This window comes from Dipodomys ordii, unplaced genomic scaffold, assembly GCF_000151885.1.
Source record: "Dipodomys ordii isolate 6190 unplaced genomic scaffold, Dord_2.0 Scaffold6, whole genome shotgun sequence".
NCBI lineage: Eukaryota > Metazoa > Chordata > Mammalia > Rodentia > Heteromyidae > Dipodomys > Dipodomys ordii.
The window spans coordinates 7,959,713-7,983,660 of NW_012267222.1; the positions used below are offsets into that span (position 1 = coordinate 7,959,713).

General features: G+C 46.6%; 1 protein-coding gene across 1 annotated transcript in view; it reads left to right on the plus strand.

The window, feature by feature from the left end:
* Positions 1–18,445: 18,445 nt before the first annotated feature.
* The window catches only part of LOC105998684 (arylacetamide deacetylase-like 4), a 14,958-nt gene continuing 9,455 nt past the window's right edge, over positions 18,446–23,948 (plus strand). The window contains 2 exon segments of the mRNA XM_013033478.1: positions 18,446–18,595; positions 21,772–21,988. Coding sequence (XP_012888932.1) covers positions 18,446–18,595; positions 21,772–21,988 — 367 coding nt within the window.

A 23,948-nucleotide genomic window follows, 5' to 3' on the forward strand; every position in this document is an offset into this window, starting at 1 on the left:
GGGGCGCGCACCCGGGCCCGCCGCCACCCGCGCTCGCTGCTCGCTGCAAGCCGGGACTTGTGGCTGGTGTCCCTGCGGGCCAGCAGCTGGAACCCGAACATGCTGGAACCGACTCCGGCGAGCCGGCTCCCTCCCGGAGACATTCCTCCCAGCCCGGGCCAGGTGACCAGCCCTGCTGACCAGGGACCCGGCCCGGGGGCGAGCGTCAGCACGCCGGGAACCGACCGGGTCGCCGGGGGTCTACTCCAGGTCACTTGGCCCCCCCCCGTGGCCCCCGGTGGGACCGGGAAGCCACGCCCCACCCCCGCCTCAAAGTCCCATCCACGATTCCCCACTGTCGGGGGGCGGGGGGTGAAACTTGCGCCTGGTGCCGGCCAGCGCCACCGACCACGAGCCGGGCACCCCGGCACCGCGCATCGGCGCTGCGCCTTCCTGAAGGACAAACGCCGGCAGGATCCCCCCACGTTCTGGGTCTCTCCAGTCGGGGATCCCCCCCCAGGCCGCGCGGCCAGCAGCCGTGGTCTCCGCGGGAGTCGGAACCGCGCTGGCGCGGGGTGTCTGCGGTCGGGGAGGTGAGTCACCCCGAGCAGCAGCCCCGGTTAGCAGTGCTGACGGGACCGGCCTCCTCCGGACACCTACGGGCGGGCGCCTGGGGTTGTGCCCCGGAGTCCGGCGCGGCCCTTCCCAGCCCCAGACTTGTCCAGACTGGGCGCCGCGGGCCGCGCTCGGCCCCGGAACGGACCCGGCGGCCGGGGCGCTCCGAGGCGGTAGTTTGAACGTCAGCGTGGGTGAGGTATGCAGATCGAGGGGGCGTGGCCGGGGCGTGGCCAGGCCGGGAGGGGCGGGGCTGGCGAAACGGCCTTCTCACCTGCTGAGACGCTGCGTTCCCTCCCACAGGTGAGGATCTTTCCTTCTGGGCCATTCGATCGGAGCCACTGGAAAAGCCAAGCGGGTGGAGAGAGGATGAGGAAGGAGCTTTAATGACCTTGAGGGCTCCCTCCTTCCGCTTTGCAGGTTACCAGTGGCCAGAAAGTGGGGATCCACTCCAGGTCTACTCTTCTTTCCACTGGCAGGGAGGGCGGCCCTGGACCAGACCCTTGTCCTGCTTGGCTCCCAGGACATGGCCAACACAGTAGGGCTCCCTCACAGTGACAGCCACTGCCCATCAAACGGGACAAGAAGGCCTCGGACCTGCGTCCGTGTGCGTGTGTGTGTGTGTGGGGGGGGTGCTGTCCCCCAGCTCCTTGTATGCTATCTTTGCTTATCTGTTATCCTTGAGGCCACTTAGTGGTCACGACGGGGTACTGCACCTCCAGTTGCCCCAGTCTCTAGCAGAGAGACCCTAACTGGATGTACTTTCTCCCCTTAAGGTTAACAACCCCAAGTATAAACCCCCTCCCCTCTGCTTTATGGCAGAGGAACACACACACACACACACACACACACACACACAGGCATCCAAGTATAAACCCCCTCCCCTCTGCTTTATGGCAGAGGACCACACACACACACACACACACACACACACACACACACACACACACAGAGGCATCCAGCGATGTAGACGACCAGAGTGTGTTCCCTGATCAGCAATCGCTCAGATGCCAAATGAGTGGCCCCACTTTGGGAGATCCCAAAAGGAATGGATAGATGCAGAGGTCCATCCTCAGGAGCTGTCACCTCCTCTCTTGCTTTTCCCCATCCAAGTCAGCTGGACCCTAAGAGCCAAGAGGACTGGGGTCTGGAGGGACACAGCTCAGCAGGCCCAGGCTGGTCCTGAGTGTCCTCATGGCCTGGTTTCAGAGAGAGCTGCACCGGACCCTCCCCCTGACGTTTCTCCTTGGTACCTTCCTCTCTGTTTCCTTGGGGCAGGAGGTGAGCAATCCAACTCCAGGGGTGAAGTTTGGGATTTCACCTCCCAGGCCTGGGTGGAGGGCCTCACTTTTTTTTTTTTAATTTGCCCCTGAGGAAGTGAAAGGAGCCTTTGTAGACTTGGTGGGTGAGGTGCGTGCTGCAGCCTGTAGGACTAACTTTTTCCATAACCCAGCCCTGCCCACACCAGCACAGCCAGGGAGGTGTGAGCAGGGCCCTGGCAGGGCCAGCTGGGAGCCTGGTGGTCCAGCTGCCTTCCCCAGCCCTTGGTGAGTAGACACAGCTAGGCTTAGGGTTAGACATGGGCTGCCTAAAGAGTCAATTTTATCCCTCCCTTCCCTTCCTCCCCAATACTGGGGATTGAACCTAGTGCCTCTGTGTGCTAGGCAAGTACTCTACCACCTCAGCCAGCGCTTTCAGCCCTTGTGTTTTTGAGACAAGGTCTCCTTATGTTTGTCCTGTCTAGTTCCTATCTCAAGACCTCTCTTTTCCGCCTCCTGAGTCATGAGATGAACAGTTTGCTTTGTACTCTGGTGTCCAGAGGCCAAATGTTGGCCTTGGTCTGGAACTTCCCGACCTGCAAACTAAAATGCACCTTTTCTCTCTATAAGCTACTTGCTTCAACTGTTTTGTTAGGCTAACAGAAAGCTGACTAAAATAAAAAGTTCAATTTCCAGGGCACTATTTTTTTTTTTTTTTTGTCAGCCATGGGGCTTGAACTCTGGGACTGGGCGCTGTCCCTCAGCTCTTCAGCTCAAGGCGAGCACTCTACCACTTGAGCCACAGCACTACTTTTGATTTTCAGATGGTTAATTGTAGATTGTCTTATGGACTTTCCTGCCTGGGCTGGCTTTGAACTGTGATCCTCAGATCTCAGCCTCCTGAGTAGCTAGGATTACAGGCATGAGCCACCAGTGCTAGGCTCTTGTCTCTCTTAAAAAAAAAATATTAGTGCTGGGAGACAGTAGCTCATGCCTGTAATCTTAGCTACTCAGGAGGCTTAGATCTGAGGATCACGTTTCAAAGCCAGCCTGGGCAGGAAACTCTGAGACTCTTCAATAAAATATTAGAAAACTGGAAGTGGCACTGTAGCACAAGGGGTACAGTGCTTGCCTTGAGCTGAAGAGCTGAGGGACAGTGCCCAGGCCCAGAGTTCAGGCCCCATGACCAACAAAAAAAAAAAAAAAAAAAGAAGGGACCCAGGTCCCTGAATCTTTAAAGCTTTAAAGGCACAGCCCCAGTAACTTAAGGGCCTCCCATTAGGCCCTAGCTCTTAATAGTGCCATCACTCCCCTGACTCCCAATAATGCCACCTTGGAGACAGAGCCTTTACCACATGGACCTTTGAACTGCTCCATGTCTGTGGGGAGGGAGGTGAAACAACTTCATCAAGATCATGGAGCTTGGAGAAGGGCCAGATACAGAATTACAAGGTAACTCAGTTTTGCCTGGAAGCTCAACATCTTGGCTTCGGTCTCTGCTCCCCACTCCTGGAGCTTTGTCTGCCAATGTTTCTCCCTAAATAACAAACATCCACGTGCATGCTGCATGCACACACACATACCTGTTCATGATACACCCCTCTGCATAAGCAATGGGAAGGACAGTCATAAGCACCCCTATTTCTGGATGTGAATATTCTGACTGCTGTCCTCTGTGTGTGTGTGTGTGTGTGTGTGTGTGTGTGTGCGCGCGCGCGCGTACGTACGTGCATGCCAGTATTGCAGCTTGAACTCAGGGCCTGGATGCTTTCCCTTAAAATTTTCATGCAAGGTTAGCACTTTACCATTTGAGCCACAGTTCCACTTCCGGTTATTTGGTGACTAATTGGAGATAAAAGTCTCCTGGACAGGCTTTGAACCATGATCCTCAGCCTCTTGCATGGCTAGGATGACAGTAATGAGCCACTGGTACCTACTTAGCAGTCCCTATGTTTTATACTAGCATTTTGTTAGGAAGAGTCATTTCACTCAGTGACTTTTCTTCTTTTTCTTTTTTTCTTTTTAAAGTGGGCTGTTTCAGAACCAGTAGGACCAGAAGTCCTTGTGTAAGACCACAGATTTCCTGACTATGAGGTCTCTGAAAAGCTCCTAAAAAACAGAGACGGAGCCAGGACCTCTGCCTCTTGGAATCACCTAATCCATCCTATAATACCATGATTTGTAGGAAAGTTCTGAGCATAAATCCCATAAAATCCCATAATGTGGAGCTGACATTGAGCTTGCCCAGAACTAAATCTGCTTTAAAAAAAAAAAGAAAGAAAGAAAGAAAGAAAGACTGCTTGCCAGGAGTTTGAGAAAACCATCAGCCATGTTGCAACCCCATACATCTCTCCTGTCTGACTCCTTTCAAAGCAGGCCTCTTTTCATGTGTTTATAAAAACATTGTCCTGTTGGGTCTCTCCTTCATCCTGGTTGAACAATGGATGTCTGTGAGGCTGGAAGAGGCTGAGGTCTACTTTGGGATTCAGGGACCCAGTGAAACAACAGGAACATCAGGGATGGTTACATCAATGCCCACAATGCCCTGCTCCCTACAATGCCCTGCTTCCCACAATGCCCTGTATCCCTAGGGGATTGGACCTCCCCTGGTCACTTTGGGTGGCCAACGTGGCAAAGTAGGACAGGGAGGAAGAGGACAGTGACAACACCGCCTGGCAGGGCACTTGGGAGAGGGTGCTGTCTTAACAAAACCTGCCATGATTCTGAGCATGTGTGCCTCAGTTTACCCAGATTTAGAATGAAGTTTGGATTAATAGCACTGCTCTTGTGAAGACCATAGATATTGTTCGGCAATTGATAGATGTACAATAAATGTCTTTCTCTCCTTCCCTCCTTTCCTTCCTTCCTCCTTCCTTCCTTCCTCCTTCCTTCCTTCCCTTTGTCATATTACCCCTAGCTAGTTAGTTACCAACAAGCCACATTCACAGCCTTCAAAACTACTTTTTTTTTTTTTTTTTGGTGAAGAAAGTGGGCGAGGGCATCATGGGAAGCAGGGCATTGTAGGGAGCAGGGCATCGTGGGAAGCAGGGAATTGGAGGCACTTGCTAGGCAAGTACTCTATGACTTGAGCTGTGTCCCCATCCCTATTTGCTTTGGTTGTGAAATAAGGTCTCACTGTTTTGCCCAGGCTGGGCTATTTATCTACATGTTTTTATGCCAGTATTGGGGCTTGAAATGCTGTCCCTTGTCCTTTCTGCTCATCCTACCATGTGAGGCACAGACCCATTTCTGTTGTTGTGTTTTTTTGATAGTTAATTGGAGATCAGAGTCTCCTGGATTTTCTTGCTGCCTGCAAACCATAATCCTCAGATCTCAGCCTCCTAAGTAGCTAGGATTATAAGCTCAAGCCATCGGCACTTGGCTTGGGCATCCTGTTAATACTTTCTGTCTAGCTGCTACACCCATTTTTATTAGTTGCCTTGGAATCTTGCTAATGTTTGTCCAGATTGGCCTGGGACCACAATTCGCTCGATCTCAACCTCTATAGTAACTGGAATTATAGATGTAAGCTCCTGTGTGTGGCTGGACTGCAGGTCTTAAGAGACAGACAAATTGCAAAAGCAGAAGAATTCCTTCATAGCCTTTAGTTTTTGGTCTGGTCATGGTGCCTGAACTCTGGGCCTGGGTGCTTTTCCTCAGCTCTTCAGCTTAAGGCTAGCGCTCTACCACTTGAGCCACAGTGCCACTTCTGGCTTTTTTCTTTTTGCTTATATGGTGCTGAGGAATTGAACCCAGGGCCTCAAGCATGCAAGGCAAGCGCTCAACCACTGAGCCACCTTCCCAGCCCCTAGCCTTTATTTTTTGTGTTAACATTTTACATTTATTCTACCCATCCATTCACCCATTCATGATCTTTTTTTCTCAGAGTGTACTGTGGGCATGATTTCCTCAGTCCTAATGTTTTCAATGTGTATTTCTTAGAATCAGGAACTTCCTTGCTAGGCATACTAGTATATACCTGTAATCTCAGCCCTCAAGAGGCTGAGGCAGGAAGATTGAGAGTTCAAGGCCAGCCTGGGCTACACTGCAAGACAGTCTCAAAATAAACACACAAAACAAGAATCTACATAATCATAATTCTTTTCATCCAGTTCAAGAAATCAACACTTATATAATACTGTTATTTGATCTTATGCAGATTTTGCTAAATGTACCTACCACTAACACTTTTCATAGCATGAGAAAGATCTATATCGATATATCTATATAAATCAGGGGTAGCTCAAGCCTGTAATCCAAGCTACTCAGAAGGTAGGGATCTGAGGATCACAACTTGACTCCAACCCAGGCCAAAACATCAGGGAGACTTCAGTTAGCCACCAATACGCCAGAAGTATCACTGTGGCTCAAGTGATAGAGTGCTAGCCTTGGGCAAAAAAAGCTCAGGGACAACGCCTAGCCTTGAGTTCAAGTCCCAGCCCTGGCACTTGGCGCCAACAGCTTCTGGGGGAAGGGAGGCTTTTACACTAGTGGCCACTGGGATGATAGGAGAATATATTTGTTGTTTTCAGCCATCTAGGCTGTGGTAGTTAACTACACAACAGGGGATGATTCTTTACTTGGACAGTTTCTTTTGCTTGGAGTGAATTGGGGATCTCTGGATTGACTACAGGGGAGGGGTATGGGAGGAATGGATGGCAGGGAGGCTTTGCACTAGAGTGCCTTTCACTTGGTGGAGAGCACTTATGGATTGCTTTATGGTGCTGGGATGGAGCCCAGCCAAAGAGCTCCACCACTGAGCCACACCCCTAGCCTGGTACTGAGCACTTAAGGTGGTACAGTCCACCCTGGCAGATTCAACCAATCACAGATTGAAAATAATTTTAAAATTTGTATTCATATAGACTTTTTTTTGTCTTGTCATTATTTCTTAAGCAATATAGGATAACTATAGGATATGTACAGTGCATTAGGAAAGTAATTTAGAGACAATTTTAAAGTACGTGTGAGTTGCTGGAGGTGTAGCTCAGTGACAGTGTTCGCCCAGCCTGAACAAGTTCCTGGCTTGGATTCCTAACAGTGCTTAAAAAAATAAAAAAAATAGGAGGGTGTGCCTAGGACTATGCCAGTTTGAAATAAGGAAACAAAGAAGAAGACAAGGAAGGACAGACAGAAAAAGTAAAATGGCCAGGTGTGGTGGTACATGACTATAATCCCAGCTATACAGGAGGTAGACATAGGAGAATCATGGTCCAAGATCAGCACAGGCAAAAGCACAAAACCCTACCTGAAAATCAACTGAAACTAAGAGGACTGGGGTTGTGGCTCAAGCCAGTGAGTGCTTCCCTAGCAAGCATGTAGTCTGCAGTTCCAACCCCACTCCTTCAGTGAAAATATAAAATATTAAGCCTTTCACAGAGATATCCCACCTCAGAGGACCATGCACAGCCTTACTAAAGCATGCAGTGGATTTGAAAGAAACCGTGGCAAGTTGTCTCCAACACCCACTGTATGCCTGTAGAATGCATGACCCCTTACACTGAACAGACACCAGCAACCATCAGCTAAGGCTGTGACCCCAGTCAAAGAAAGCAAGTGGTCAGTACCAAGAAACTCAAGTGTAGATCAGAATGACAAGAATGTAGCTCCACACATAAATATCTCTTACTGAAGATAGAATAGTGTCTCACACCCACACCCTACCCCAAGTGTATATTTTTCTCTCTTGCTAATGTTTGCTTAAATCTATTCACGCTTTAAAAAAAAATTAAAAAGCAATTGCTGGTCCTGGAGCTTGAACTCTGGGCCTGGGCTCTATCCCTGAGCCTCTCGGTACTCAAGCCTAGTACTCTTAGTACTTGAGCCACAGCACCACCTCTGGCTTTTTCTGAGTAGTTTATTGGAGATAAGAGTCTCACGGAGTTTCCTGCCCAGGCTGGCTTTGAACCCTGACCCTTAGAGCTCAGCCTCCTGAGTAGCTAGGATTTCAGGTGTGAGCCACTGGCACCCAGCAATTTATTCACTCTATATGTCTTTTTGGAGGTGAAGTCAAGGCTTTCTTTGAGCCATTGAGGTCCCTTTTCTTTTCTCTTTTGGGGACCTCCTCTGAGTCCTACATGACATCTGAGGAATTTATTATCCCTAGGGGCTCCTGGCACCCATCTGGGTGAACACGTGGAGACAGAGGGACCCCTGTATTAGCCAACAGATATGCCCTTCAGTAGTTTGGTCCCCACTGGCAACAGTGATATTTAAGAAGTTCTGTGTGTGTGTGTGTGTGCTCTTTGGGTGTCCATTCCAGCACTGTTGTGGGATAAGTTTCTTAACTTCTGCTAAGGGTGATAGTACAGTAATTTAGTGATCATAAATGTCTTTATTCTACATTTTAGAACCAGGCAATGCTGAATTCTACAATTCAGAATGAGTGCTCTAGTGGATGGAGAACAGGTTGGTTTTAGAGGTAGAAAAGGGCTAGGGAATGTGGAAGAAAGAAAAGAAAGAAGCAGACTGGCCATTTCAGAAGAGAGAGTGTGCATTAAGGTCAAGGGAACTCCGCAATCACACTAACTGAAACTGACTTGTTTCAGATAGTTGGCTGTTAACTTCCTTATCTGGATTTCTGGGAAGATCTGATAAACAGCTTAGCTTCTGCTTGGTGAAGTGGAACTTCAGTGTGAGAGACTCCATTTTATTCAAAACAATGGCCTTGGCTTCCTGAAATAGTATTTCTCATCTTCTTCCTCCTCTTCTTTCTCCTCTTCTTCCTGTGTGTTAGATTACTTGGACTTTGCCAGGAAATCCCGCAGACATCCAGGTACAGAGAAAGGGGGCCGGCAAGACCCCTTCTCACAAGGGAGAAGTGAGAAGAAGCCCCGGCTCTTGTCTGGGGTGATCTATATAACCTAGGAGGTTTAGGAGGGGCTGGAAGGGGCTAGGAGGCGGAGATCCTGGTGTGGACGTGAGGGCCAGGGGCTTCATCATGGCAGACTAGGATTTATGGCTGCTGTCCAAATAGTAGATAAGGCTCCTGCAGCTGCCCAGAGCTGAAGGTCACTCTAAGGGGCTCTTGCTTCTATGGTGGTAGCTGCCCCAGAGAAGTGCCAACCCAAGGTAAAGGGGGCTGGAGGCTGATTATTTACTGCCTTTACTACATGGGCCTAGTGCTGCCCATGGAAGGGAGCATGCTAAGCTGTGGAGAGGGGAAGGAGCGTACTAAGCTATGGGAAGAGAGCCCATTTCGCTAACACTCTTCCTTTTCCTTTTCTTCTTCCTTCTCTATCTTCTTCACATCTTCCTTCTTCTTCCCCCCTCCCTCCTCCTCCTCCTTCTCCCCTTCTCCCCTTTCTCTTCCTTCTCCCTCCTCTGGTGGGGGTGGAACCCAGAGTCTCATGCATGTTAGACAGATGCCCTACCACTGAGGTACAGCCTGACCTCCTATAATTATAATTATTATTATTACTTTGTCAGTCATGGGGCTTCAACTCTGGGCCTGGGCGCTGTCCCTCAGCTCTTCAGCTCAAGGCAAGTGCTCCATCACTTGAGCCACAGCACCACTTCCGGTTTTTTTCTGCTTATGTAGTGCTGAGGAATCAAACCCAGAGCCTCATGCATGTGAGGCAAGAACTCTACTACTGAGCCACCTTCCCAGCCCTTCCTATAATTCTTATGAAGCACTTTTCCTGGCTTATAAAAGGGGAACAGTATCCCTTACACTGGTATTATTATGCTAGTATTCTTGTTGCATAGACCGGCGCTAGAAAATGCTGTGTGTGGTTGGGAGAGAAAGGTCAGAGCCATTATGGAGGACATTCCTGGGAGTTTGAAGTTTCCACTGAAATGAAGACTCTCCACTGTCAGCCCCCACCCTGCCCCCAGGGGCAGCCCGCACCCTGGGAAAGTTCAGTGCGCAGGGTTTTCCCAGCCGGGCTCCTGCTCAGCCCTGTGGCGGAGTTGGGTGAGTATGTTGACCATCAGCCCTGCAAGCCTGGGTTTCTCCTGCCGGAGGGCCAGCCCTGAGTCACAGCGTGAGTCCTCCCAGGACAAGGACATCAGCCCAAGTATCAAGTCGCTGGCCTGTTTTCTTGGGGGCTGCCCTCTTGAATTCTCAGAATTCTTGGCTCTGGGTAGTCTCCCCAAGGGATCTGCTCCCCTGGCTGGGTCAAGTGGACTGATTTACAGCATACAGGCCCCGGCATGGGTCCAAGGGAACAGGCAGGGCGGTGGGGGGGGGAGTGGGGGAGGGGGCACTCAGTGAGGCCAGGCCAGCCTGCTGGGACATGGGCCTCACCCCATATTCCTCAAATACTTTGGGCCCTCCTGAGGATGCCAAACACAACACAGTGTTGTGAAATGCTGGCTTTCTTCTCTTGCTCCTGCCCCTCCCAAGGCCAAGGCCATTGCAAGATGGAGGTTGGCTGTGCCTGGAGTGGAGTCCGGTCGCCACGGCGGCTGAGCTGACTGGGGGTGAGGATGGGCTCCATGTTTGGAGAATGTTGGTCCAAAACCCCCAGGGTGGGACTGGGGATGTAGCTCAGGCGTAAAACACTTGCCTGAGTTCTATCCCCAATACTGAAAAACGAACACTAAAACATTGGACGTGGTAGCTCCCGCCAGTACTCTTATCTAGTAGGAAATGGTGACAACCAAAGTTTAAGGCCATTCCAAGGGAAAATAGATCTTGAGACCCCCGTCTCTGTAAGATCTACCCTGGGCCCTGCAGGCCCAGTACAGACACTTCCCCACCTCTTGGCTAAGTTTCCACCCAGTATCTGTTACCTAGGTAACTGGCACACCTGGAAGTAGTCACCTCCCCCTCCTGCTAGGTCACATCCTGGGCCACCTCCCTCACACCTCCCGTCTGACCCTAGGAGGATCCTAGGCCCTGAAGTCACATCCAGATCCAATGTGGCCACACCTTTTCCTCACCTGGCCACACCTCTTCCTGTCCCTGGCCTAGATAAGTCCTGGCCTGGGGTGGGTCTCCCCTTTTGGCCATGCCTCTCCACCATGGTGGGGGGGGGAAAGGGGAGGCAGCAGTTCAGTAAATAAACTTATTTTCCTGCCTGAGTACCACGTGGTGGTCTCTTCATCGGCTACCTAATGAAACCTGCCTATTCAATATACCTTACAATCGCAACCAATTAAAAGCTGAGTGTATACATTCACACTTGTCATTCTAGCTCTACTCTGCTAGAAGCCCAAAATAGGAAATCAAGGTTTAGGCTGGGTGAGCATAAACTGGAGACTAAAATAACTAAAGCAAAAAGGGCTCGGGGCATGGCTGAAATGACAGAGTTCATGCTTAGCAACTTAGAAACCCGGAGTACAAGTCTGAATACCACTTAAAAGATCAAACAATCCAAACAAACCAAACCCCAAACCAAACAACCATAAAAAAACAATGTCCCCCCCAAAAAACCCCAATGGTCCATTATGCCCAACAGCGTCAGTAAACATCTCTATGTACAGAACATCCCTCGAGAGGCAGAGGATCCTGAGAGTGAGCCTCTGTCTCTCCATTCATCTGTCCAGCTGGAGAGGAGACTGGACGTTGTATGGCCTCACGGTCAGGCCCTTCTACATCCTGGTTTAGCAACCTGCACCTGCCAGGTAGGATGATACCAGCCTCCACCTCTAGAGGGCGCAGTGGACTAAATTTTTTAAAAAATTGCTGTTGCTACTACATTGTCATGGGAACCCAAGTGGCCTTGGTTTCATTCAAGTGCTCACCTCAAATGGCACCTGGGCATAGAGGAGTCCTAGGCAAAGAGCGCTATTCAGTAGCTGCGGTAGGCTTTGAGTTCTGGGCACTAACAACCCCTCCCTCATGTGCCAGCATGAAAGGCTTGCTTCTAGGGTTCTAGACCTACTAAGACTGGAAATACTGGGAGGTGGAGCCAAGCAGGAGGGCTATAGGCCATTAGAGCGCTCTCTCTCTCTCTCTTTCTCTCTCTCATACACACACACACACACATACCCTCCCCTTCCTCTCCCTCATCTTCTTGGCCAGAAGGTGAGCAGTTTTGCTTAACCATTTGCTCCAGTCATAATGTGCTGTCTCCTCAGAGATTCAAAGCAACAGGACCCATTCATCAAGGACTGTGACCTACAAAACTATGAAACAAAACAAACCTTTCCTCTTTTTAAGTTGATGATCTCAGGTGGTTTGTTATAGTGACAGAAAGCTGACTATATCAGACGACGAGTCTAAGGCTTCCCTTGTTTGAGTCTCATCTGTCACACGAGCATCATGGTAACACATACCATGTGAGTTTTGTTAGGAACTGAGTCAAGCAGTTGGAAGAAGAGAAAGGGGACAGAGGCATCAACAGACAGAACAGGCTTTAATTAGCGCTGCAGAGAGACTCCATGTAAAACCAATCAGGGTCTGAGACAGAGTGGGGAGTGTGTGTGTGTGTTTTGTTTTTGTCAGTCGTGGGGCTTGAACTCTAGGCCTAGGTGCTGTCGCTGAGCTCTTCAGTTCAAAGTGAGTGCTCTACTTGTGCCACAGTGCGGCTTCCAGTTTTCTGGTGGTTCATTGGAGATGAGTCTCATGAACTTTCCTGCCTGGGCTGGCTTTGAATCTCGATCCTGAGATCTCAGTCTCCTGAGTAGCTAGGATTGTAGGCATGAGCCACTGGCACCTGGCTTAAATTAATTTTTAAAACTACTTTTCATTCTTAAATTTTCTTCCTTCCTTTCTTCCTTCCTTCCTTCCTTCCTTCCTTCCTTCCTTCCTTCCTTCCTTTCTCTCTCTTTCTTTCTCTCATTCTCTCGTTCTTTCATTCTTTCCTGATTCTGGAGCTTGAACTCTATACCTGAGCCTCTCTATGCTCAAGGCTAGTGCTCTATCACTTGAGCCACAGTGTCACTTCCAGCTTTTTCTGTTTGTGTGGTACTGAATAATCAAACCCAGGGCTTCATGTATGCTAGGCAAGCACTCTACCACTAAGCCACAGCCATTTCTATTTCATAGAAAAATTTGAGGAGTATTAGTGATATTTCTTCTGTAAAGGTCTTGTAAAATTTATCTCTGAATCCATTGTATGGGTCCCAGGCTTTTCTCTGTTGGAAGGGTCTCTATTTCTGTTTTAATATCAGTATTTGTTATAGATCTGTTTAAATAGTTTACATCCTCTTGACTCAGTTTTGGTAGCTTGAGGTTGCATGCTAAGAATGCAACTATTTCTGCCAAGTTTTTTGGTTTTTTTTTTTCAGAAAGAGTTTGCAGAAACTCTTTGCTTTCTTCTTTTTAAAATTTTATTTTATTGTAAAGATGCTGTACCTTCCCCCACTACTTCCCCCCTTCCCCCAGTTGATTTTTCTTTTGATCCTAATTTTGTTTGTTTGAGTTATTTCTCTTCTCCTTCTGGTCAACCTGGCTAAGGGTTTTATCTTCTCAGAGACAAGCTTTTGTTTGTTAGTTCCTTGATTTATGCCCTGGGTTTCTTTTTTTTTTAATGATTTTTTTTGTATACTGTGTTTTAGGTTTGACTTGCTCTTTTTCCTAAGACCCTGAGGTTTTTTACTATACTACTTATTTAACACCTCTCTATTTTATGCTGTAGGCACTCATGGCTATAAAATTTCCACTGAGAACTGCCTTTGCTGTGTTCCCAAAGTTGTGGTAGGATGCGCTTTCCATTTCAGTTTGGATTCTCCTTTTTATCTCTGATGACTCATTCATCCTTTAGCATTGTGTTGTTCAGTTTCCAGAGTTTGATATTTTCTGATGTTTCTTTTGCTCTTAATCTCTAATTTACCAGATTATTGTCTGAAGGATACAAGAGGTAATTTCACTTTTCTTGCATTTGATGAGACTTGTTTTATAACCTACTCTGAGGTCTGTTTTGGAAAATATTCCATGGGATCTTGCATAAAATATATATCATGCAGCTTCTGGATAAAATTCTGTATAGCCGGGCATCGGTGGCTCATGCCTGTAATCCTAGCTACTCACGAAGCTAAGAGTTAAGGATCACAGTTCAAAGCCAGCCTGGGGAGGAAAATCTGTGAGACTTATCTCTAATTAAGCATGAGAAAACCAGGGCTATTGCTCAAGTAGTAGAGTGCTAGCCTTGAGCTGAAGAGCTGAAGGACAGTGCCCAGACCCAGAATTCAAGCCCCACAACTGACAAAAGAATCTGTATATATCTGTTAGGTCCACTTGGTTTATGATGTCATTCAGGTCTGAGGTTTCTGTGTAGAGTATTTGCCTGGCTGACATGTCTTTTGGTGAGACTATGATTATGTTGGAAACTATGCCAATGTCAAAATTCAATAAATAGTGTTTGTTTAGTGAAATTGAGAGCCGCTGCATTTGGTACATATATGCTAAGAATTGTTATGTCCTCTTGATGAGAAGCTCCCTTTCTTAATACGAAGAAGCTTTCTTTGTCTCTTCTGAATAATTCAGATTTGAGGTCTACTTTGTTTGATTTAAGTATTAGCGACTCCTGCCTTCTTATGGATTTCATTTGCCTTAAAGATTTTTTCCCCCAATCTTTAATATTTAGGAAGGTCCCCCTTCCTCCCCTGTGCCCATCAGATAGATAGGAAGGTGTTTTTTTTTTTCCTTCTTGTCAGGTAGATGTCTCTTATAAACAACAGATTGTTGAATTTTACCTTTGGATCCAACTTACCAATCTGTATCTTTTGATTGGAGAGTTGAGCTCATTGGTATTGAGTGATAGAATTGACAGGTGCAATTCCTGTTATATTTTTAATTTTAGTGTAGTTTTATTTCCTGCTTCCTTTGGTCCTACTACCTATAAGGAAGGACCACAAAGTGATGGTGACCAACCTGCGATTTGGGACAATCCCTATGGGGTTATTCCAGCCCAAGACAGCATCACTCAGCCTTCGGAGAGGAATCATCTTCTATCATGGAGGAGGCTCAGTGATGGGCAGCCTGGGTAAGGACCTTTCCTCTGGTGTGAGTTAGGAAAAGAAGGCCCTCGCTAATCCCTCAGCCTTGCCAAACTGTATTGAGGACTTGGGGAAGGGGTGAGGTGAAGTAGCATTGGAGTTTGGTGTAGGAGGTCAGATAGAGGCGGAGGGTCAGGACCATCCACAGAGTTAGTTGTAGCCTTTCTGGAAATGTTCTCTAAGCAATGGTGTCCTAGTCCATGTGAGGCAGGGATGTGGCAGTGGGGCTGCCAAGGTCCTGGCTGTGACTGTTCTTCTCCTTCCCACTCATAACCTCAGTCCTGTTTGGAAAGTCATGGGAATACCAAGTGCATCAGTTTCCTTCATCTGTGCTGGACAACCATGGTGCTAGTCTGTGTTTTCTGGACCCCAGTTTTTTGAAAGTGGCACTTTTACCAAGCCTCAGGAACTCTTGTCACTGCAGTCCTTCCTGTAGACCTCTATTGTGTCTCCACATCATCTTGATGCAAGGTGACTTCCACCATCTTGAGCTTGCTGGGCTGCAAGCCCTCCACCTTTGTGCACTGTTGATGCACAGGACTGCTACCCCTTGACTTCTGCCCTGGTTGATTTCTAAGCATCAGATGATGTTCTCATCCCTGACAAGGCATGACTGATGAGCCCTCACTCTACCTTCAGATCTCTAATGGTCCTTCCAGTAGTGGCTTCTCCCAATATCTTACCTACAGAACTGTCACTGTCACGCTGGGGTCAGATCCTGCTCCTTAGTCTCTTTCCCTGACATCTGTCTTCCTGGTTACACGTGCTGTGGTTCTTAATCTAATCTGAGATCATCTAAGTGTGCCACAGTGTGTTTCCTGCATACTGTTTCCCTTCCTTCACTAAGAATGGGGAATCAAGAGAGCGGGGTTGACTTCTGTTGTTTGTTGCTGATTTCCCCAGTGTCTGTCCTATTGTTTTTGTTTTTAAATGTATATCAGTATGCTAATTGTGGCATGTTTGATATTAATTTTGATTTATCAACAGGATGTCAAAATGCTATTTGTTTGGAAGACAGAAAGATCTAATTATTATCACCTTACTAATATGCCTTGGAGCTGAGGTAGATGCCTAATTTGCCCCATTCCTGCCCTGTCTTAGTCTCCCGACCCCAGTAAGCATCCCCCAACAACTCCTTTTCTTTCTTTCTTTTCTTTTGGGTCCGGTCGTAGGGCCTGAACTCTGGGCCTGGGCGCTGTCCCTCAGCTCTTCAGCTCAAGGCTACTGCTCTACCACTTGAGCCACAGTGCCATTTCTGGCTTTTTTCTTTTTTGCTTATGTGGTGCTGAGGAATCAAACCCAGGGCCTCAGGCATGCAAGGCAAGTGCTCTACCACTGAGCCACCTTCCCAGCTCTCTCTTTTTTTTTTTTATCAGTTGTAAGGTCTGAACTCTGAACAACTTTTCAACAGTGGAATTACCTGGTGTGATTTAGAAAACCCTTGTGCCCAATCTCCACCCAGATTGTGACTCAGTTGGTAGGGGCAGTCCAGGCTGTGGATGTCCAAAGACTTCCTATTGCCTCAGTGGGGTCAATAAAGACAGGGCCAGACTCAGTAGGAGGTATATGTCGCAGGCTCTGTGCTCAGCACTGTGTCAAGGTGCACTGTGCCACTAACATGAAAGGTTCTCCCACCTAGAACTTCAGATGAAGTCACTACTCATTAAAATGTCCCATTACACATCGTTTATTACTTTGTGGCCTGGGGCTTGAACTCAGAGCCTGGCCAGTGGCCCTGAGCTTCTTTTTACTCAAGGCTAGCACTCCACGACTTGAGCCACAGTGCCACTTCCGGCTTTTTTGTGTAGATGGTACTGAGGAATTGAACCTAGGGCTTCTTGTATGCTAGGCAAGCACTCTACCACTAAGCCACATTCCCAGGCCCTCGTTCATGTTTTAATCAGTATAAATACATGAAATTTTTAATGTTCCTGGGAATTGAGTCCAAATTCCTTAGTGCTGGCTTTGCCCATTTTAGAGCTCTTATTGTGACTGGACCTCAGTTTTCTCCACTGTAAGTTTATGAATTTGTAGAAGGCAAGTCCCAATGTTGACTTGAGTTTTGACACTGGATAGATTGTGTAAGGGATTCTTCAGGTAGAGCTGGTAAGGGTCATTTAAGAGAAGGCAGGCATAGTTACTGAGTGAAGATGTCAACCCCAGAGCCTCTAGTGGGAAGCTATGGACCCTCCTTATGGACCATTCTGGGTCTTTTCTTGTCTTGCAGATATTTACCAAAGAAGTTTTCTGTGCAGGCTGGCTTCAAACTGTGATCTTCAGATCTCAGCCTCTTGAGTAGCTAGGATTACATGCTTGAGCCACCAGCACATAACTTGTGCCTGGCTTCTTTATGCATGATTTCTTTTAACTTTTGAAAGCATATTTACATAATGGGATTTTGTTTTTTGTTTGCTTTTACTTTTATGCATTTCTTTCTTTGGTGAAACTGTGGTTTGAATTCAAAGCCAAGTTGCTAATCATGTACTCTACTACCTACATCACACCCCAATGGCATCTTGTTTTTAGTTTTTTTTTTTTTTTGTCGGTCGTGGGGCTTGAACTCTGGGCCTGGGCGCTGTCCCTCAGCTCTTCAACTCAAGGCGAGCGCTCTACCACTTGAGCTACAGCGCCACTGCATCTTGCTTTTAAATATATAATTTTGGATAGTGTCTCATGTTTGTTTCTGGGCTGGCCTTGGATCATCATCATCCTTCCTATGGCTTCTTACGTAGCTGGGATTACAGCTGTAATACAAAACAGTGCCTACTTGTTTCTTGTTTCTTTTTGTCTGTCACAGAGCTTGAACTCTAGGCCTGGTTGCTGTCCCTGAGCTCTTCAGCTCTAGGCAAGTGCTTGATCCACAGCTCCACTTCAGATTTTCTGGTCATTAATTGGAGATAAGAGTCTCATGAACTTTCCTACCCAGGCTGGCCTTTGAGCCACAATCTGCAGATCTCAGCCCTGGGTAGCTAGGATTACAGGCTTGAGCCACTTGTGCCCACCTTGTGCCTACTTGTTGAGAGCGGGTATCAGTAACATTTTCCTGGCAGCCTCAAACCTCAGTTCTCTAGGCTTAAGCCCGAGATTACAGGCATTACTTGTCTGGTATAAAGTCTGTATTAAGTATGGTACTGGGTTTCTACAAAGTAATGTTTCTGTTGCTTATGACGTTTACTTTGCATGGATCAGTGTTTCTTGTTTCTTTATATGCTTTGACTTTCATTGTGTGATGATGAAAATCAGACTTTCTCTGGCAATCAGTCACTCGCATAGACTATTTCCTTATAGGCATCCAGCTTCTAATTTGACACCTTCAAAGGTGACACAACACATTTGTGGAAGGGATCATTTATTCTACTTGTCAGGCTGAAGGATTTATATATCTCATGTGATACCTTTTCCTCTGTTCCCTAGATGTGTGATGCCATAAGAGACTGATCCTTGCCCATCTTTCGGAAGCCTTCCTTCCAAATTCCTGCTGGTGGACCAGATGGAATTCTTGATCCCTTGTTTTTGTGGAGCAGGTTCCTTCAGCTCCAATCGACTAACTTGTGTTGGTATCTAAGAGATCAGGTCAAGTCATGGTGTCACACGGAGCTCACAAACAGGAGTGGCTGTGGAAGTCCATATAACCAGGTAAGGTGCTCTTTGATAGGTGCTCAACTGGTTTTCCTAGGGCAGTAGCTCCTTCGGGCCTCGGAACCATGGCTTTGCTGTTGTTGGTTCGGCTAGGAGGACTGTCTGCTTTTTCCCTGGGGGTCTTTGTCTGGGTGGTGGCTCAGCACTTCCTGAAGGTGAAAACCTCCCCTGGCATTCAGCTTCTGCACTGTTTGGTGCTTTATTTGTTGGCATGGGTAAGTCAGCCCTCATGAATGAATATTACTCTCTACATAGCCCCTGCTTCCTTGTTTATATTACTGTGTTATCAGATACATGGACAGAAATTACTATCCTGTTGTATCTGTTGTTGTTCCTTCTCTCTCTCTCCTCCCATATTTTCTTCAGTTCTTTACTTCCTCCCAGTTTTCCTCCTTTTCCTCCCTCTCTCTTTCTTTCCTCTTTCTTCCATTTTTCTATTCCTTTCTCCTTCCTTTCTGTTCTCCTTCCTTCTTTGTTTTCTTCCTGCTTTCTTTCTGTCCCTTCTTTCCCTGTTTCTTCTTCTTTTCTACCCTTTTAAACTTCCTACCTATATTTATTTAGTTTTACATAGTTACCAAGTGCCAACTACCAGGAGCTTTTCCAAGGTCCAAAAACAATTTCAGAAGACAATTCCCATTGATAATCTGTCGTGGGCAAGTATGAGGGTGCAGGTGGGGCTGCAGCCAATGTTCAAGGTCTGTTGGGCAGTCTGTGGTGTCTCCCACTAATGGTGCCATTTTGGGCTATTTGCTTAATCTCTCTGTCTCAGGTTCATCTATGAAATCGATTAAGAGTATCTGTGGTATCAATTTGGTAAAAGCAGTAGATGATAATGTTCTAGAGTTAATATTTGGTGAAAGAATATGTTCCCTCGTGGTGAGACTTTTTTTTAAGGCAAAATAATTTTTATTTCTTTAATAGCTATATATTTACAACCATAAAAATTTTCATGCATTATGTAACTATAAGATACTGCACTAAGCACATTTATTAAAATGTAAAAATATTAAGAAAATCAAATTCAATGACTTATAAAGACATTAGTGTCTGACCAGAAAATAATTAATTTACTATTAGCCCAAGATTTTACCATAATTATGAACAGAATAGTCATGAACACCATCATTTTCTTTAAAACTATTTGAATTAGAATCTCATATGGGGACAAGAGACTTTACACTGAATTGATATATGAAAGGGAGTTTTCAAGTCAAGATTCATTGTGGTTCACATTATAAAGATGCATTTTAATGAGGGATAGCTAGCAAAAGAAATATGTGGGCACAAGGTGGTAAATTGCCAAATGAGCATGCACTAAATCCAGACAACTTGCATGATAAATCCTTGATTACTGCCTGCTTTTCTATCCACAATTTTTTTTTTTTTGGGTCCAGTCATGGGGCTTGTACTCTGGGCCTGGGCGCTGTCCCTCAGCTCTTCAGCTCAAGGCTAGCACTCTACCACTTGAGCCACAGCACCACTTCTGGCTTTTTTCTTTTTGCTTATGTGGTGCTGAGGAATCGAACCCAGGGCCTCAGGCATGCAAGGCAAGCGCTCTACCACTGAGCCACCTTCCCAGCCCATACCCACTTTTCTAGAATGGTCAGGTTATCAGAGTTCAGTGAGCTTTATGATTATCTCCAAACCATTCTCTTCATGGTCATTTAAGCTCTGTCTCAACAGCTGTGTATGTTGCCAAGCAGCATCACCATCTCCTTTGCTAAACTCTGCTTCCAAAATAACTTCAGTGGCACCAGAAAAATCTTTATACAACTGAAGATTTTTATCGCCTGTCAGGGCTATATGTGTAGTATCAGATCACAACTTCCACCTTATTGTTCCAGTCTCAAAGGTTTGACTACTTGCTCTGATGGAAATGCTATCTATTTTTAGGCCAACTGAACCACACTCAAACGTCCAGGAAATATAAGCAGAAGATGATCCTTCCTTTCGAGCCAAATATACCATGTTCCAGTCTGTTTCAACTTTTCTGAATATGGATTCCATTTTCCACAGACCATTCTCCCATCCAGAAATGGTTTGGTTGCTATTTGAAACTCAAACATAATGATTTTTCACCATATTGTAGCAAAGGTGGAAATGCTTAGATATCTTCTCATTTTCAGAAGGAATGAAACAGGGTTTCCTTTCTCTCTAGACCCATTTCTCCTCAGGCCACTCTCCTAGCCAGATCCAGATATTCTTCCACCCAGCTCCCCAGGATTAGGGGTTTTGGGAGATATAAATTCAACAAGCTCTACAATTATCCTCTGGAGAAGTTCTTTTTTTGGGGGGGGTCCGGTTGTGGGGCCTGAACTCTGGGCCTGGGAGCTGTCCCTCAGCTCTTCAGCTCAAGGCTAGCGCTCTATCACTTGAGCCACTGCACCACTTCCGGCTTTTTTCTTTTTGCTTATGTGGTGCTGAGGAATTGAACCCAGGGCCTCATGCATGCAAGGCAAGTGCTCTACCACTGAGCCACCTTCCCAGCCTGGAGAAATTCTTTTCTTCTATTTTCTGACAAAGATAGTTGTCTGTGCTTATTAATCCCATTAATAGTTTCTTGAAGTAGGTCTTCAGTTCTCCTAGAGATTATCTCTTCACGCGGTATAATCCCAAATGTAGCGAGCTTCAAAACTGAAAGCTCAGCAGCACAGTGTTAGGCAATTGGCCTACTAGTCACATTGTCCACATCTTGTTTCCAAAAGTTTCTCAGGGTTGTTTTTTTCTTGGAAACTGATTGCGGAACTGGCATGCGTCACAGTAATGATCTTCTACATTGTTTGCATCCCACTTCAGCTCATCATCATTGGGCAATAATTTCTCTCTAACCCTAGTTTCTCCACCACATTTGCTGCCAAGATGTTATTTACCCAGTGAAAAAATCCCTCTTTAAACCAGTGTCGAAGCTCCAGCAAAAGGAAATCTTCATCACTAACTTTATCTAACTTTCTAGCTCTGGATAGCTTTTCTTGCGATTTTCTTTTTAGTTCTTTGACTGGAATGCAACTCAATGCTTTCTCCTGGAGAGCAAGATTTTCTTTTTTTTTTTTTTTTGGGGTCCGGTCGTGGGGCCTGAACTCTGGGCCTGGGCGCTGTCCCTCAGCTCTTCAGCTCAAGGCTACTGCTGTATCACTTGAGCCACAGTGCCACTTCCGGCTTTTTTCTTTTTGCTTATGTGGAGCTGAGGAATTGAACCCAGGGCCTCATGCATGCAAGGCAAGCGCTCTACCACTGAGCCACCTTCCCAGCCCCTAGATGTGTATTTTTCTTATAGTCCTATCATCACAGTGAACCTTGTGGTTGCATTGTCCCTTAGCCAATAGACAAATGAGTTGCTGTTTCTGAGAGCAAATCCAGGCGAATTTTCCATTAGGAATCTTATCTCCAACAGGGGAATATACTGGAGAAGCTGGGAATTTGCTCCATGTTCCACTTTATCCAGTTTGTGGAAAACCTACTACCCATAAAGAAGGACCCTAAAGTGATGGTGACCAACCTGTGATTTGGGACAATCCCTGTGAGGTTATTCCAGCCAAGGACAGCATCGCCCAGCCTTCGGAGAGGAATCATCTTCTATCATGGCGGAGGCTCAGTGATGGGCAGCCTGGGTAAGGACCTTTCCTCTGGTGTGAGTTAGGAAAAGAAGGCCCTCGCTAATCCTTCAGTCCTGCCAAACTGTATTGAGGACTTGGGGAATGGGTGAGGTGAAGTAGCATTGGAGTTTGGTGTAGGAGGTCAGATAGAGGCGGAGGGTCAGGACCATCCACAGAGTTAGTTGTAGCCTCTTTGGAAATGTTCTCTAAGAAGGGTGTCTTAGTCCATGTGAGGCAGGGATGTGGCAGTGGGGCTGCCAAGGTCCTGGCTGTGACTGTTCTTCTCCTTCCCACTCATAACCTCAGTCCTGTCAGAAAAGTTTCACATGAAGCTAGGCGCTGGTGGCTCACGCCTGTAATCCTAGCTACTCAGGAGGCTGAGATCTGAGGATCATTGTTCAAAGCCAGCCCCAGCAGGAAAGTGAGTGAGACTCTTATCTCCAGTAAACCGCTAGAAAACCGGAAGTTACACTTTAGCTCAAGTGGTAGAGCACTCTCCTTGAGGTGAAGAGTACAGGGACAGGGACAGTATCCAGGCTCAGAGTTCAAGCCCCAAGACCAACCAAAAAAAAAAGTTTCACATGAATGCTAAATGCATCTGTTTCTCTCACCTGTGCTGGATAACCGTCATCTGAGTCCATGTTTTCTTAAGCCTTGTAATTTCAAATTAGGAGTTTTATCCACGTCTCATGAATAGATCTCACAGCTTGTTACTGCAGTTCTTCCTTTATTATGTCTCTGACATGGTCAATTGCATCATTTTGAGCTTGTCATACCATTGGCCTCCAGCTCTGTGCACTGGAGATGCACAGGATTGCTTCACCTTGACTTCTATCTTTGCCTATTTCTAAGCATCAAAAGATGTCCTCATCTCTGACAAGGCATAACTGACAAATCTTCAATCTTCCTTCATATATCAAATGTCCTTTCCAACATTGGCCTCTTTGAATATCTTACCTAAAGAACTCTCGTTGTAGCCCCGAGGTCAGAGGCTGTTCCCTAGTCTCTCTCCCTGACATATATCTTCTATGTATTCATCCTGTGACAAGTGTCCCCATCTGAGTTGATGTAAATGTATCACAGTGTCTTTCCTGTTCAGTTTATCTCTGACCTCACTAAAATTGGGGAAACCAAAAGGGCAGGGTTGACCTCTGTTTTGTTTATTGTCAATTTCCTCACTGTCTGTGCTATTGTTTATATATGTGTGTATACTAAGTATACTAAGTATGATTAATTTTGATTTTGTAAGAACTACATCAAATGCTGTTTGTTTAGAAGATAGAGATCTTATTATCATCTTACTAACATCCCTTGGGGCTGAGGCAATTGCCTAATTTGCCCCATTCTTCATCCATCTTAGTCTCCCCAGTGCAGTAAACATGCCCAACAACTCCTTTTCAATACTGGAATTGCCTGGTGTCATTTAGAAAATCCTGGTGCTCAATTCCACCTGAGGTCCTAACTCAGTTGGTGGGGAGGTCCAGGCTGTAGATGTCCAAATACTTCTTATTGTGTCAGGGGGACAATGAGGCAAGGCAGGACTCAGGAGGGGGTGCATGTTGCAGGGTCTGTGCTCAGCGCTGTGTCAGGATGCACTGTGCCACTGACATGAACGGATCACCCACATTCTTGAGGGCAAGGTCCCTGATGTAGGCATAACTCACTAGGGTTCCAGCTAGTTTGAAGAATTCATTTCTAAGCAATCTCTTTGTATCTGGTACCCCAGGTCTGGATGACAGGAGGATTCCTTAGGGACGTTTGAAGCAGAGAGAGAGAGAGACAGGGGAAAAGACAAGAAGGGAAAAATGGAAGATAAAGCTGAGTTCTGAGCATCTATGATCTTTGCCTGAACTCCAGTCTTGAATTAGAATTTCTAAAGGCCTTCCTTGGCTACCCAGTGTTACAAAGCACCTGGTGTAGCTAATACTACTTTTGCTGCTTCTAGGAACAGGGACAGAAACATCTGCCCTGAATT